This window comes from Diabrotica virgifera, chromosome 8 (assembly GCF_917563875.1).
Source record: "Diabrotica virgifera virgifera chromosome 8, PGI_DIABVI_V3a".
Taxonomy (NCBI): domain Eukaryota; kingdom Metazoa; phylum Arthropoda; class Insecta; order Coleoptera; family Chrysomelidae; genus Diabrotica; species Diabrotica virgifera.
The window spans coordinates 73,106,932-73,124,685 of record NC_065450.1 but is presented as its reverse complement, the minus strand read 5'-3'; the positions used below and the strand labels follow the sequence as shown (position 1 = coordinate 73,124,685).

The 17,754-nt window shown below is 33.7% G+C and overlaps 1 protein-coding gene across 1 annotated transcript in view; it reads left to right on the top strand.

Annotated features, from left to right (window-relative positions):
* Positions 1-17,754, top strand: part of LOC126889845 (E3 ubiquitin-protein ligase Ubr3) — a 171,462-nt gene that overhangs the window by 138,735 nt on the left and 14,973 nt on the right. Inside the window, exons 23-26 of the mRNA XM_050658529.1 lie at positions 969-1,184; positions 2,352-2,614; positions 6,667-7,020; positions 14,976-15,247. Of these exons, the coding sequence (XP_050514486.1) occupies positions 969-1,184; positions 2,352-2,614; positions 6,667-7,020; positions 14,976-15,247 (1,105 nt within the window). The remainder of the gene's footprint in view (positions 1-968; positions 1,185-2,351; positions 2,615-6,666; positions 7,021-14,975; positions 15,248-17,754) is intronic.

Here is a 17,754-nt window from a genome sequence, read left to right as displayed (position 1 = left end):
GATCTGCTTGTATTGTTCTACCCTTGACGGCCGTTTATGATTGTCAAAAACCTACAGAGCAAGGTTCATATAAAATTTCTCAGGGTATATCTATAAACTTAGATTTTTACATTTTGGCCAGATTTTCGGCGAAATTCACCACTGTTAGGAGGGTCAATAGTAGTATAAATTTAAAATCTGGACTGAATTCCGCCTTTGCGTTAGCCGTCATTGTGATTTTAAACGGTAACCGTTTTTGCTCAATATCTCCGCCAGTTTCAACTTCTCGACACAAAGTATAACAACTAAAATTGTTGAAAATGTGATTTTCTATAATTTCAATTACAATTTTTTTCGTGCCGTCGACATTTTAATAGTTATGGGAGAAAATAATTACAGCTATTATTTTAATAATTATCGACAGCACGAAAAAAATTGTAATGAAAGAAATTATAGAAAATCACATTTTTAACAATTTTAGTTCTCACTATTTTTGTCGAGGAGTTGAAAATGGCGGAGATATTGAGCAAAAACGGTTCCCGTTTAGAATCAAAATGACGGCTAACGCAACGGCGGAATTCAGTCGAGATTTTAAATTTACACTACTATTGACCTTCCCTAAAGATTAGAAAAATAAAATTTGGGGCAGCTCGGCATGCAAGATTAGGCCTGTTATTCGTCTAACCCGACTGGACTATCCCTGTTATCTTTGTTATCTACCACATAAGGAAATTGTAAAGAAAAAAGTTGGGCGTCTCGTCAAAATAAAGCTACTCACGAGAAATTAGCTTGTTAGTAGTAGATGGTGAAAATAGGCCTGGGATCCCTGACTAAAACCACTCAGAAACTATCAGCGAATAGTAGTGATGGTGAATGTGGTGATGTTTAAATCACGCCTTGATCAGTGACCGTGATTTTTAGATAACGGTGATTTTAAACAGTGACTTGAGACCGTGATATTTATAATAAAAACAATACTTTTGTTTTAGTTCCTCTACTTCACGTATTAGCTGTCCACGCGAGAGTCGCACGAGTGTTGGCCATGTGGCCAGCATGGATGAGTTTCCAACAATTGTGTGGAATGCAAGCCAAAGTTCCAGTCACTTCTTTAGCACGTGTTGAAAGAGAAGTGCCCCTTTTACTTAGAGATCCCATAGCTTTATTGTTGCAGTATATTTTACTGCTGCCTATGCCTTTGGATCAAAGTAAGTAAATCATGTATTTAGTAATTTGAACAAATGGGTTAAATATTTTCCGGAAAATGTTAAAATAAAACAATCACACTTGCATTATTTTGTTCGACTCATGTCATGTCATGCTGTTAAGGGCACTGCAGAGAATTAAATGTTTTCAGTAATGTCGGATTTCATAGTTTCGATCATGAGATTTCATTAGTATGTAGTTTAATATATTGTGGATCGTTTGTTCTCTTGTTTTACTTATTGCGTGTAAATGCAGGTCACTGAACCTTAGTATAAAATGGGCTATGGGCAAAAATGCCAGCGTAGTTCAGACTGAAGTGGCCGGTATCTCCATAGCCGCACAAGAGATAACCCGGAAAGGTATAGCCGGTAAAACCATAATAATCTGCACAGACTGCTGCAGACAAGGGCTAGTAATGGAGTTTCAAGAGTCACTAGCCCAAGCTTCGGATGGTAACAACATCATCCTGAGGTGGACTAAAGGACACAATGGAAATGAAGGCAACCGCATTGCTGACCAGCTAGCTAGGAAGACAGCAGGCATAAGACTCTTAGGAACTGGTGATTTTTTTGTCACTCCCATACGCAAACCGTGATAAGATGGGAAGAAGGGCCAGGATGTAGACTTGCCAAGGTAACACTAAGGAACCTTGGGAAGTCAGCATCAGAAAAGACCTTGAGAATGCAAAAACATGCGCTTGACAGTTGGTTTTTTAACTGGCCATTGTTAACTAAGCAAACACCTCCACACACTGGGGCTAGTAGACACAGCTCTGTGCAGGAAGTGTGAACGAGATGACGAAACTGTCGAGCATGTCCTATGTGAATGTCCGGAGTTATCGTCAATACGAGAGTATGCGTTCGGCGAGCCTTGGCCTACACTTGCAGACATAGAGGAGATCTCCCCTGGTGGTTTGTACACCTTCCTGAAAATGGCAGAATGGACAATGAGCTGAGGACGACAACCCCCTGGGAGGATGCACAATAGGTCAATTGTGGCCTAAGTGCTGTGGTACTTGACTCACACTCCCTACTCTACACATACAGATACACGGATATTATATATGATAGATGGATAATATAGATGTCTTTATGCGGTTATTGTAATATTACTAAATATAGAGATAAAAATTTGTTTTTTGATTTTTATAGAATGTATTTTATTTTTAGTGTACTTTACCACGACTGTACAGATGGTTTATAATTTATTATATTATCAAGTGGTGGCACAAGTGTCCTGTGGATTAACGGGACTCGAAAGAACTAAAGCTGCTACAGGAGCAAATACCGAACATGTTAATAATCTTACTGATGCGTTAGGACTCATCAACGAATGTCTAGGGCAGACTGATCTGTATATGGAAAACGATGATACCGAAAGTTGTATTGATAAAAATATAATCAAAGTTAATATGGTTGGATTAGAACTGCAGGTAAGAATTTTTTTTTAAATTTCAATTAGAGTTATATATATATACATGACTCCTAGAGGTATCTCTCTTATAAGTAGATAACGTTCTTTAATTTGACTCTCTCAAATGCCTTCTTAAGGTCCACGAATCATAAATATGCCGATTTGTTGTATTCCAATGTTTTCTCTTACACTTGCTTCATTATAAATATAGCGTCTGTGCATGATCTTCACGACTGAAACATTATTGTTCTTCTGCTAGTGTTACAATTTCATTCAGTTTATTTGTTATCACTTTGGTTGTTAATTATAGTGTTGTATATTCGGTTTATTGTGTCAGGTAATTTATTAAATGTAATTTTACTATACAGATGGCCAAAAAGAAAATGCAACACCTAATAGAAGGACAAATATTTTTTTTAAATATTTATGGAAGTGTACATTATATTATTGTTATAATTTGATAACTTCTCGGGGGTGGAAAATCTTTTGGCCAAAATAACCACGAAAGTGGCTAGAGAACCTAATTCTAAGCAAAAACTATTCTATAATTTTTCTTTGAAAACTCGATACTTTTTGAGTTATTCGTGGTTGAAAATTTGCCATTTTCATTGAAGAAGGTCAACTTTTCGGGCCGGTTTTTTGCGAATACATACCTTAAAAATTATATAAACATTTTTGTTGCTTATGAAAAATTAAAGAGATATTCATTTCTTTATCAAGCTTCTAGTTATAATACAAAAAGAGATATGGTAGGTGAAAAGAGATTTTTTTTGTGCATGCTTAAATCGATGTATTCAACTTAAATAACAGAAATGGTCGGTTTTAGGGGTATAATGCTACAAATACCTTATGTAGTGCTAGAAAAGACCTTTAAAACGCGCACTGTTAAATGCCGATTACAAACTAAGCGAGATATGGTGGAAAAATATTGATGACTAATTTATTTTAAGAAAAAATGCGAAGTATATGTAACTCCTCATCCACCAGAATTTAAATGCATCGTTTTTCTTCTATAATACCTTTTATTATAGTGTTATTTCTATGTTCAAAAAGTTGGACGGGTTTAAAATGCATGGTTTTGAAAAAAATAAGATCAAATTATAGAGCGCATTTTTAAATTTTCCTAAAAATCTTTCTTTTTCTCCATGTAACTCAAAAATGATGAGGGATACGAAGAAAATATACAGTACAAAAATGTATAGTTTATTCGTAGATTTTTTTTGTTTTAGAAAATTTTAAAATGCGCTCTATAATTTGATCTTAATTTTTTGTTAAAACCATGCATTTTAAACCCGTCCAACTTTTTGAACATAGAAATAACACTACAATAAAAGGTATTGTAGAAGGAAGACGATGCACTTAAATTCTGGTGGATAAGGGGTTAAATATACTTCGCATTTTTTCTTAAAATAAATTAGTCATCAATTTTTTTCCATCACATCTCGCTTAGTTTGAATGTAATCGACATTCAACAGTGCTCGTTTTAAAGGCCTTTTCAAGCACTACAGAAGGTATTTGTAGCATTAAACTTCTAAAATCGATCGAGTTTTCTGATATTTTAAGTTGAATACATCGATATGAGCATGCACCAAAAAAATCTCTTTTCACCTACCGTATCTCTTTGATTTTTCATATGCTACAAAAATGTTTTATATAGTTTTTTTCGTTAGATGCATAATTTTTAAGGTATTCGGAAAACCCCGTCCGAAAAGGTTTTTTCAGAAAAACTACGAATAACTCAAAAAATATTGAGTTTTCAAAAAAATCTAGGTTATCTAGACACCTCCGTGGTTATTTTGACCAAAAAATTTTCCACCAGAAAAGGGGTGGGAACCACCCCAAGATAAAAGCGGCATAGTATATGAGTATAGGGTAGACTTTGAAATCTAAGATAAGTAGAGGCTATTCTTAAAATTTCATTAAAATCCATGCAGTATGATAGAACTCGGAAGTAATATAGTCTTTTTACTCTCATTGACTGACATAATACCGGGTGTCCACTTGTATTTTCCCCCATTTTAACTGACTATAACTTCTAAACGGCTCAAGATAGAAATATGCGGTTTTCGCTGAAATGTTTTATTTTAGTAAAAGTTTTGTCTGAATGGATTAAATTTTTTATATCGCTTTCAAATACGAAAATAAAAATGGCGGATTTTTGAAAAAACGTTGTTGACTTTTTTATCATCTATCCAGCGATATAAAGTTTTTCAAAATCGGTTGTTAAATCACTGAGTAATTAATTTTTAAAATGAGAGGTGCAACGTGGATATCACATACCTAAATAACATAACTTAGCAAATTGATATTATGTATGTGATTTCCACATTGCATCTCTCATTTTAAAAATTAATTGATCAGTCATTTGACAGCCGATTTTAAAAAAAAATTATATCTTTGGATAGATAAATGACCGTTTTTTCAAGTTTTTGGGTAAATGACCATTTTTTATATCACTTTTAAATAAAAAATGGTGGATTTTTGAATAAAACAAGAATGTGTGTGTACTTTGTACGCACGTAAGAAGTTATACTTCTACTACATATTATCTGATTTTTAAGACAATACCAAAAATTTAAAAAAATAAAAGAATAAAACGCACACAAACACATTGAAAAATGCCACAAAGAAAAAATGATTTCTGAACGATAATAATTGTTGGCAAAAATTTTAAATACTCATTTTCTGAAAAAAAAAATTATATAACAAATATACTTACAATCATAACATGCATAAAAAAAACTTGCATCGGGAATTGAACCCGTGAATTTCGTGGCGCTTTGATTCGTAATCGAAGCGTAGACTCACTCGACCAATCCCACATTATTTATCATGTGGAAAAATACGGTAACTGAACGTTTTACTGTTTGACAGTTGTTTTGAAAATTAAATTATGTAGTTTAAATTTTGTGGAAGAAAATATAAAAATATAACAAAACAGTAAGAAAACAATATATTAGATGAAGATTGGTAGAACTTTTGTTGGTAATCAAATTAAGTATGTAAATAAAAGCATTACATACCTACTAGATAAATAAATCTACGCCAAAAAATCATAATTTAAAAATAAAAATCGAACCTAATTTGGGATTTCTCTCTAAAATCCGCATTCTTGAGAAAATAAATGTATGTATTTCAACCTAATCCAAATGTATAATTACAATATGATTATAATAAAAACTACTTACCAAATTAGAATGAGTTTTCCTTGTCCAAAATAGTCCAAAAGTCCAAAAATATAGGTATATGAAAACTATTTAAAAAGGCAGTATAACTATTAACGAACTTTTGTTTGTTGTTTCTTTTCACACAAATTTTAAAACGCAACAACCATAAATAATCTAACAACAGCTGTGCCACAGCCGCCATATTGAATAATTTTTGACATGTCATTTGAACATCCAATCAGAACAAAGTTATAATGCGCATACGCCCGGTCGCTAGGTTTTACCATATAAAAATTCACCCTCTATCGCCGGTAAACAAGTATAACTTCAAAAACGTTGTTGACTTTTTTTATTGAAACACCCTGTATATTTTTTTGTAGCTTGAAAAAGCGGTCATTAACCTATCCAGCGAAATAAAATTTTTAAAAATCGGTTGTCAAATGACTGAACAAATGATTTTTAAAATGAGAGATGCAATGTGGAAATCACATAAAATAGTATCATTTTGCTTAGTTATGTTATTGAGGTATGTGATATCCACGTTGCACCGCTCATCTTAAAAATTAATTACTCAGTGATTTGCCAACCGATTTTGAAAAACTTTATATCGCTGGATAGGTGAATGACCTTTCTTTTGATTTACAGAAAAATATACTGGGTGTTCCATTAAAAAAAAGTCAACAACGTTTTTTTCAAAAATCCGCCATTTTTATTTTCGTATTTGAAAGCGATATAAAAAATTCAATCCATTCAGACAAAACTTTTACTAAAATGAAACATTTCAGCGAAAACCTCATATTTCTTTCTTTAGCCGTTCAGAAGTTATAGGCAGTTAAAATGAGGGAAAATATAAGTGGACACCCGGTATTTTGCAAACCAAACTAATCTGTTTTCTTACTTTAAGGTGCAAAAATTATGTCTGCCGTTCCTCCGCATCGCCGCCCTTCTCAAACACCACCTCTATCAACAACCCCTCCCGGATATTTTCGAAGCGAACAACGAATTCGTCCGATTAGTGTACTATCTCGAACTGGTAACCGAATCCATGGACTGGGGCTGGTTCAATGCCTCCGTAGCTCTAACGTGGTCGATGGATATGGGACTGGAAACGAAGACTCCTAGAGCTTGGTGTGAGCAGTTGGGAGTGTTCGTCGGAAAGAGTCAACTGGCCGCCAAAGGGTTGCTAGCGGAGCAGCATATACTGTGGTATCCTCCTAGGTTATTGCAATTACCTAGGGAATATGAAAAGATATTTACGGTAAGTGTTATACTTCTCCAAAAAATTAACGCACCACCTTAAAAATTGGTCATTTTTGATGTCTCGAATTTCCTAAACCTATTGTCCGATTCAAGTGATTTTTTAACATGTCATGAAGCCTTATGTTATAGCCTTATTCTAACAATATCGCTGTAATAATATTGTTGCTAGACAGGTAAATTGTCATTGTATACCGGGTATACCAATCAAACGTGTTTTTCTCAAAGTTCGCATCACCCTGTGGAATATTATAGTATTTAAAAATACTGAAATTAAAACCCAACTATTCGCGGTGTGCAAGTACTTGGAAGGGGAAACGAGAAACGACCCTGCGCGAGTCGCGTAGAAATATTGCAACTATCTTAAATAATTCATATTGTCAATTGAAATTGTCAAATTGACGTATATTTATACCTTCTGTCAGTGAAGCAGAAAAATTATATATTGCTCCACAATATTGATATGATATGCAGTTATTATATAAAGGTAAATTTAATTAATTTTATTTTGCTTGCAGTACTGCATTTTAATAACTGATTTTATTTACTACATACAATTGTTGACGTTTTCATAACATAACCTGAATCTTATTTTTTCTTCTTATTATTTTTTTGGACTATGGCCTTGACAACTATCCAGTAACCAGGACTAATATAATTGGCCAATATAATTAAAAGTGCGAATTTTAGTATAGAGCGTAGAAATAGGGGTCGCTTTGCCGAACTTGCACGGTCCCAATAGCCTCAGGTTTTCTTAACATTTTGTTTTTTGATTCATTCGCTTATGTTGGATAATAAAAAAGTTAGGTACGTTAACAACTAGCCTTGTTTTTCATCAATACAGGGGGTTTTTAAATGAACATGGTAAACTTTAAGGAGTAATATTCTGCATGAAAAAATGACAGTTTGCTTTATAAGTGTATGTCCGAAAATGCTTCGTTTCCGATATAGGGGGTGTTGAAATTTTTCTTATAAACTGACGATTTATTTATTGCTCTAAAACCGATTAGGATATGCAAATGAAATTTGTTGGGTTTTAAGAGGTAGATTTTGCGCATTTTTTGATATGCAAATTAGGAATTTAATATTCACTATTGGCGCACATGCGGGTAATGTGACCCTTATATGCGCCAATGATGAACATAAAATTCTGAACTGTATATCAAAAAATGCACAATAACTACCTCTTAAAACCCACCAAATTTCATTTGCCTACATGCAGAATTGCTCCTTAAAGTTTGCCATACTCGTTTAAAAACACCCTGTATTGATGAAAACAAGGCTAGTTGTTAATGTACATAATTTTGTTATTATGGACTGTTTTATAGACTTCAAAATGTGATTTCGATAAACTTTAATAATTACAATTAACGCCGTTATTAATTAAAATTTAGAGTTGGGGTAATGATATGAAATTATTGAAATTTTGAGACTAATCTATTTATTTATTTATTTATTTACGGACCGAAGTCCATTAGTACATGATACAATTAAAATGTCACACAAATTAGAAAAAAATAAGATCTAGTATTAATTACTTGCTCTCATTTAACAATTGAGAGCTAGAACATTTTGAAATTGACAAATACAACTTATCCTAAAACAAAGACAATATCAGTAATTGACAAATCAGTTTTGAAATTAGAACATTAAGTTAAATATAAATGTAATTGTGTGGAAAACGCAGTAAAGTCGTTCACAAAGAAATGAACATGCGGAGATAATGTGTTTGCTAATTTAATAGTTTTACAAAGATAGGAACTTGAACCATAGTTTGTGCGGTTAATGACTTCGTGGAAGGTGGTCACAGAACGGGTGGTTCTTGAAGGTACATGTAGACCAATCTTATTTAAGAGTGAGATACAGAATTTATGACCATGAATTAAGTTATATAAGAAGCAAAGATCTTTATGTTGACGACGACTCTGTAATGAGTCATGTCGAATAATTTGCAGTAAAGACTCATAACTTTGACCAGTGAGATGCATCTTCTAAGCATAATAACGTAAGAATTTACGCTGAACTTGTTCGATTTTATTAATGTGACAGTTATATTGAGGTGACCAAACACATGATGCATAATCTAAATGTGGTCTAACCGAAGAACAATAAAGAAATTTTAAAGAACGACCAGTCGTAAAGTCATAGCTGCATCTTTTAACAAAGCCAAGCATCTTTAATGACTTAGAAACCATGCTATTAATGTGTAGGTTGAAATTCAAGTTAGTATCAAGAATAACACCCAGATCTATAACTGAGTCAACTAATTGTAACCTAGTGTCCCGTATATAATAAGAATTATTCTCAAAGTGTCTTAGTCGAGTAAAAGTTATAGCATGGCATTTGTTTGCATTCAAGTCCATACCATTAAGTGAGCACCATTCCACAAGACCATTAAGATCTGATTGCAAATTGTAGTGATCAAAATCAGAGGTAATTATGTGAAATAATTTAAGGTCATCAGCAAATTGAAGAAATTGAGCAAAATTCAAGCTTTTATTTGTCATTTATAAATAAATTAAAAAGGATAGGTCCTAAGTGGGAGCCTTGAGGTACCCCCGATTTAACTATAATTTCATTAGAGAAATAATTCTTAATACGAACTATCTGCCTTCTATCAGAGGATCAGAGAAACCCAACGTTTCGATCTTATGTAACAATAACGTATGGTTGACTCTATCGAATGCCTTGGAAAAAAATAATTCTTAATACGAACTATCTGCCTTCTATCAGAGGATCAGAGAAACCCAACGTTTCGATCTTATGTAACAATAACGTATGGTTGACTCTATCGAATGCCTTGGAAAAATCTGTATAAATCGCATCTACCTGTTGTTTGCTTTCCAATGCTTCATTTAAGAAGGAGGTATAATTTAACAAGTTCATTTCAGTTGATCTCCCCATAACAAAACCATACTGTTGTTCAATGATTACATTTTGTATAGTAGGCTTAATTTTGTCACATATTAAACTCTAGAATAGTTTAGGTATAGTATTAAGGATACTAATAGGTCTGTAGCTCTGAACCCTGCTTCTATCGCCATTCTTGAATATCGGTGATATAAAACTAACTTTCCAAACAGGAGGGAATTCACTCGTCTGTAATGATTTTTAAAAAATAAAGAATAAGGGACGAGCAAGATTAAAACTACAGTATTTCAGTAACTTGGGTGGGATTCCATCAGGCCCTGGACCCTTATGTATATTTAGCTGGGGTAATTTGGTATATACCTCTGAAATAGATAAATCACAACCAGTAATGTTGAAACTAGTGTTAGCCCTTGCACTATTTGGAATAGGACATTCGTCCTCACTATATACTGCAGCAAAGTACTGAGCAAACATCTTGGCTATGGTAGGACCATCGGAACTGGTTTGGCCATTATGGTTTAAAGTGTTCGGAATACTATTATTGTTCCTTTTAGAATTTACGAACCTCCAGAAGCTTTTAATGTTACTGGGAAGTGTATGTTCAACGTTTGCTACAAACTGATTGTATGCTTGACCTGATAAGGACTTGCATATCGACCTCAATCTAGAAAATTCATTATAGTCTTGAGGTAACCTGGTCACTTTAAATTTCTTATGAGCTTTCTTTTTAGCAATGATGCAGTTTCTTAACTCTCGCGTATACCATTTAGGAAAATTGCCGGTATAAAACTTTTTCATTGGTACATAAACATCGATAGCGCCATATAAGACATCATAAAGTATATTGACCATATCATCTAAACTTTTGTCTCTGAAAATTTCATCCCAGTATATTGTGTCTAAGTAATCAGAAATACCTTGAAAATTTGCTGATTTAAAGTCGTAGAAAAAGCCTTCAGCTTTTATTTCATCAGTTAAAACATCTCCGCGGTTTAAATTAAAGCATAAAGGAGGGTGGAAACTATCGGGGTCAACTAATCCCTCATCAGCTTCTGTGACAATGCAATTTTCATTATGAACCAAAACTAGATCAAGTAATGAGTTTACATTATTATAGATGTTATTGCGTTGGAAAAGATTTTGATAGGAACATACATGATTCATAATATTTATAGCATCTTCTTCGATTAAAGGAATGTCTGGAGCAGGAATTGCCGTAGAACAAAAATTATCATGAGACCAAGTACAGTGTAGGTTGAAGTCCCCTGCAATACAGAAATGAGAGGTGGGAAATGTATCCGAAAGATTATCGATACTGTTATTGAAAGAGATATATTTTTCTAAAGCAGATTTAGGAGGAAAATAAAGCGCATCCACAATAAGCGGACAATTAGTACTGCCTACAGCCACATATATCTGTTCTATACCTGGAAAAGATTCCAGCAGTCTACTAGGGATAGATGAGCGTACTGCAATTAGAACTCACCCCCCCCCTCTGCTGGCAGTACTAGTGAGGTGAGAACGGTCCTTTCTATATATGTATTACATAATCAGTAAGATCAAGTTCTGAGTCAAATATTTGGTCATTTAACCAAGTTTCAGTAAATATAATTATATCATAACAAACTCCCTGCGAATTGTTTCTAATAACACGAAGTTTAGTGCGCAATCCACGACAATTTTGATAAAAGATAGAAAAAGGAGACTTATGAAGATGGTTAAAACTTAGTTTTTTGTAACAATTTGCTGGTCCAGAAAGCCACTGCGTATCCGCTAGGAAAAATATTCTAATTCGGATTCTTTGCACAATCTTACTCAAAAAGGACCCCTTTTAACAAATTTGCATGTTGCCAGGACCAAAAGTTGGTCAAAAATTTTTTAAACGTTTTTTTTTTGTTTTTTTCCTAAAATTATTTTTTTGCTTGGACCAAATTTTTTTAGGTTTTTTGGATCATTCCAAACAGAAAAGGTCTTTAGTGACTTTTCTCTAAAGTTGACAGTTTTTGACATATAAGCGATTAAAAATTGAAAAATTCCGAAATCGGCCATTTTTAACCCTCAAAAACTATGTGAAAAACTGAAAATTTGAATGTTGCCAAGGTAGGTAGGTATTCTTTCAACATCGATTGATGAAATCCCGAAGAGTTTTTTGCAATACAATATTCAAAACTCCTTTGTTTTTTAATTGCTAATCAAGCGTGCGCGACACTATTTTCCACCGTTGCATGTGTATGCAGTATGGTGCAAATGAAAGGAATAAATTCGTTATTTCGTAAACCGGCGACTTTAAGGAAAAATCCCGAAAAAGGTCGATTTTTATTTTTAAGTTATGATATTGTGGCATATATAGTATACTAGTGACGTCATCCATCTGGGCGTGATGACGTAATCGATGATTTTTTTAAATAAGAATATGGGTAGTGTGCTGGCTCATTTGAAAGGTTCTTTAATTCCCTATTCAGTTATATAAACATTTACATAATTATTTATACAGGGTGTCCAAAAAATTTTTATTAAATTAAATCATTTGGCAAATTGACAAAAAAAATAAATTATTGGACACCCTGTATAAAAATTATGTAAATGTTTATATTACTGAATAGAGAATTTAAGAACCTTTCAAATGAGCTAGCATACGACCCCTATTCTCATTTAAAAAAATCATCGATTACGTCATCAAGCCCAGATGGATGACGTCACTAGTATACCATATATGCCGCAATATTATAAATTAAAAATAAAAATCGACCTGTTTCGGGATTTTTCCTTAAAGTCACCGGTTTACGAAATACGAATTTATTCCTTTCATTTGCACCATACTGCATACACATGCAACGGTGGAAAATAGTGTTGCGCACGCTTGATTAGCAATTAAAAAACAAAGGAGTTTTGAATATTGTATTGCAAAAAACTCTTGGGATTTCATCAATCGATGTTTAAAGAATATCTACCTACCTTGGCAACATTCAAATTTTCAGTTTTTCACATAGTTTTTGAGGGTTAAAAATGGCCGATTTCGCAATTTTTCAATTTTTAATTGCTTATATGTCAAAAACTGTCAACTTTAGAGAAAAGTCACTAAAGACCTTTTCTGTTTGGAATGATCCAAAAAACCCAAAAAAAATTGTTCCATGCAAAAAAAATAATTTTAGGAAAAAAACGTTTAAAAAATTTTTGACCAACTTTCGGTCCTGGCAATATACAAATTTGTTAAAAGGGGTCCTTTTTGAGTAAGATTGTGCAAAGAATCCGAATTAGAATATTTTTCCTAGCGGATGCGCAGTGGCTTTCTGGACTATGAGGTACACCACGAATATACTTAATTATTAAATTTTGTTCGCCCTTGGAAGTCCGGTCTTGTAGTTGCGTCTTCATATTTTTCTCATAAGCTTGCTGTTTTGGAGTTAGATCAGGAGTTATGAATACATGCGAACCTTTAATGCTGAACGGCCTTTTAATATAGTTTGGACATCATAATTACTGGGTAAGACAACTTTAAGGCTTCTGTTACCAGACTTACTCTTCTTTCCTACTCTAACAGCCTTTTGAATAGGTATGGGCTCATTGGTAACTTTCATAAAAACTGACTACTGCTTCCATATCGTTGTTGGATTCAGGCATATTAAACATCATCAAATTATTTGAGCGTTGTCGACGTTCATAAATTTCTGCAAGAGTATTTTCATCCGACGAACTATTCCCTTTTAAATTGCTTTTTAATATTTCAAGTTCATTTTTTAGTTCCTTGGTTTCCTTATCTTTTTCTTTCCTCAACTGCCTAATATCATTTTTGATGGTATTCACTTCTATGTTTAGTTTATCAATCTGTTGCAATAAAACAGGTATTTTCTTAAATGCCGATCGACATTCAAGACAAAAATATACTAGAGTCTTTTTCTGGATAACTACAGCTCTCAATTCTGATGGATATACCAGTGCAATTATCGGTGGCATGCATTGTTAAATGACAGCTATCGCAAGTAGCGGTTACAAATTTATGTAAATTTTATTTCATTTGAGTGACATTATATTTTTCGTAAGATGTGTGCGGTATCCTTTGACCAATATTCGGACTCAGAGATCTGAATCCTAACCTAAAAGTACAAAAATAGTGGTGTTGGCCATAGACATAACCTACACTGCGCACTGCAACCTAAAACTGTTTCCCCAGTGCGACGGAGAAAAATGTTTGTAAACGGGGTAGGCATCTATTCTAGTCAGCGGAAATAGATGTGTACTAGAGATGTTGAAAAGTAACTATTCGTTACAAAGTACTCGTTACTGACGAATACCGAAAGTAACGATTACTATACCGAGAGGCAAATCGTTACTTTGATTACTCTGATTACTTCGTACCAATCGTATCAGGGCGAGTAACGACTATTGTATCTACTTTGATTACTCTGATTACTTCGTACCAATCGTATCAGAGCGAGTAACGACTATTGTATCTACTTTGATTACTCAGATTACTTCGTTACAAAATACAAAAGTAACAAAAGTAATCATAGTAATCAAATCATTTTTATCCTTAAACAGATCGGTGAAGGTCGTTGTTATATCGGAATACCTATACAAAATACCTACCTACTGAGAAATACGATTCTCGATATGATTACCGGTACTCAAATACAAAAGTAATCATAGTAATCAAAGTAACGAATACTGTAAATGATTACTTTATACAAAAGTAAAGATTTGTAACGAATACTCGAAAGTAACTATAATCAACATCACTAATGTGTACTGGAACTGCTGGAAAGTGTATATAAACATAGGAAGTTGACATTTCATGGATTATTTGTAATTTAGTTAAACGCAAGTAAATTAAATTTAGTGTGTATAATTATACGGGCCTAGCGCTCAGTGTCAGAAGAAAAAGTTAGAAGTGGTAAAAATCCATAAATAATGAAACGTGACAGTATTCGTCACTTCCGTTTTTATTTGTAGGTTTTTGGTATTGTAGCATTGCTTAGAGCAATTTGATTTTAAAGCATTGGTGACAGAGATGGAATGAATCTTACAAAACTGTCGTAACAATAGTTACCTTTCTGGTTAAGAACTAATAATATTTTTCTTTTGCAGTATTACCACGAACGACCTTGCAGGCAATGCCAATCGGTAGCTCAAGAAACCAGCATATGTTTGTTGTGCGGAACGATAGTATGTCTGAAGCAGAACTGTTGCAAACAACAAAACGTTTGCGAGGCCGTTGCGCACGCCGCCGAATGTGGAGCGGGCACCGGCATATTTCTAGTCGTTACTTCAACCTACATTATAGTCATTAGGGGGCACCGCGCGTGTCTATGGGGTTCCTTGTATTTAGACGATTTCGAAGAGGAGGACAGAGATTTAAAGTAAGTCAAAATAATTTAAAATAATTTTTTTGCAGATTTATGTTCTTGTTAATGAGCCTATATTTGTTCACTGTTGAACATAGGCCTCTCGTAAAATTGACCGCCTATCTCTGTCTTGACAGGATCATATCCATTAAAATGAGAATATCCACCAATACTCTATACCTTATCCTGATATACGCTCCTACAACAGCTGCACAAGAAGAAGACATCAACAGGTTCTATGGTCGTTTAGAAGAAACTGTTAGCGTTATTCCGAATATTAGGGTCACCTAATGAAAATATTGAAGGAGTGATGAGCAAAAATGGACTGGGATTGAGAAATGAGAATAGCGACCGTCTGGTAGAGTTCTGTGTACAACAACATCTTACAATTACAAACACGTTTTATCAACATCATCAACGGAGGTTATACACATGGCGCAACCCAGATGGACGAACACGTAATCAAACAGACTACATCCTAATAAGATCAAGATGGAGATCGTCGGTCATCAACTGTAAAACATATCCTGGCGCAGACTGTGGAAGCGATCATCAATTCCTGGTATTGAACGTCCGACTTCGTTTTAAAGTCCCCAAAAGAAGACCTTTAATGGACCAACATCGAAAAAAAAATATTTTAAGACAACTGGTTCTTTAATATATTATTCCCCATGCTTCCTCGAACACCGTACCGGCCATCTGGCTGCTGATACAGGTTGCGTTCATTACTGCGCAGCACATTTGTACAGGTAAACATATCGAATTTAAAATTATTGGAAGACAATATAGAAATATGAACTATAACTGCTAGACACTTTTGTGGTTTAAAAAGTAATGACAAAAAAATGTTTTGTCCTAAAATAATTTAAATTCAGTATACAGGGTGATTGATGAGTGTGATAAAGCTCAGTAGATCCGCTATAGTAATAGATAGCAATAGAAGTTGATAACAAAAATTGTAGCCAACTTTCAGCTTTATATTTCGAAATTAGTTAGAATGTTACAGGGTGTTCGATAACATAGTGGCAAACCAAACTTATGTTTTTTTTAATGGAACACCCTATATTTTATTTTATATTCGAAATTCTCTTAACTTTCCCATCACACAAATATACAGGTTTGTTATGTTATATAGGGCTTTTACAAAGTTATAACCAATTTTTTATGAAAAACGTAACAAGTTCAGCTCCCTATATAAATAAAATTAAGCACAACAGCAATGGTTTATTGGTACTATATTTTTTTGTTGATTGTCAAAATTTATAAAAATGGTTGATATTGCTAATTTTCCTTATATCGATTACAGGGTGAGTCAAAACGCAAGTAAATTCTTTTCTCAGAAATTTTAAATGGAACACCTTGTGTTTTATATCACCATCGAAAAGTATCATTACCGTACTTTAATTTTTGTATAATATTCCCTATGCCTAAATTTGTTAGTTTTCGAGATATTTTCAATTTTCAGAGCAAGTTATTAATTAAAGTGTTCTATTTAAAATTACTGAGAAAATAATGTACTTGCGTTTTGACTCATCCTGTATTCGATATAAAGAAAATTAGCAATATCAACCATTTTTATAAATTTTGACAATCAACAAAAAAATATGGCACCAATAAACCACTGCTGTTGTGCTTATTTTTATTTATAGTACAGGGATCTGAACTTATTACGATTTTCGTAGAACATTGGTTATAACTTTGTAAATACCCTGTGTAACATAACAAACCTTTATATTTTTGTGATAGAGAAGTTAACAGAATTTCGGATATAAAATAAAATATAGGGTGCTCCATTTAAAAAAAAACATAAGTTTGGTCTGCCATTATGATATCGAACACCCTGTAACATTCTAACTAATTTTGTAATGTGAAGCTCAAAGTTGGCTACAAGTTTTGTTATTAACTTTTATTGCTATCTATTACTATAGCGGATCTACTAAGCTTTATCACACTAATCATTCACCCTGATTTTGTATTTACCTGTACAGGTGTGCTGCGAAGTAATGAACCCAACCTGTATCAGCAGTCAGATGGCCGGTACGGTGTTCGAGAAAGCATAGGGAACAATATATGAAAGAATGAGCTGTCTTAAAATAGTTTCTCGAAAACTTTGCTAGCTCTTAGACCATAAGAAAAGTCATGTCTCTAAATTCATCAAACATCAATGACTTTCAACAAAACCTAGAAGAAGCTCTTTCTTTAGACCAAGTAGATAGTGACCCTGAGAGCACTTGGATCTATCTCAAAGGTAAGGTAATCGAGTCTGCAATAGACAGGCAGCTGTTTCCACGGGCCGTAAGCCATGGATATCCGATAATACGTGGACTGTTATTCAACGCAGAACAGAACATAAAACTAAATACGGAAAAAACGATGAATACAGAGCGTTATCGAAAGAAATCAGAAAACAGAGAGATGCAAAGAGATAGAGGACCAGGGCTGTCGAAATGAACCAAGGGATTTATTTCAGGTCAAACTCTTTACCAGAGAATTTAAATCTCAAACGTGGTCTTTAATAGATA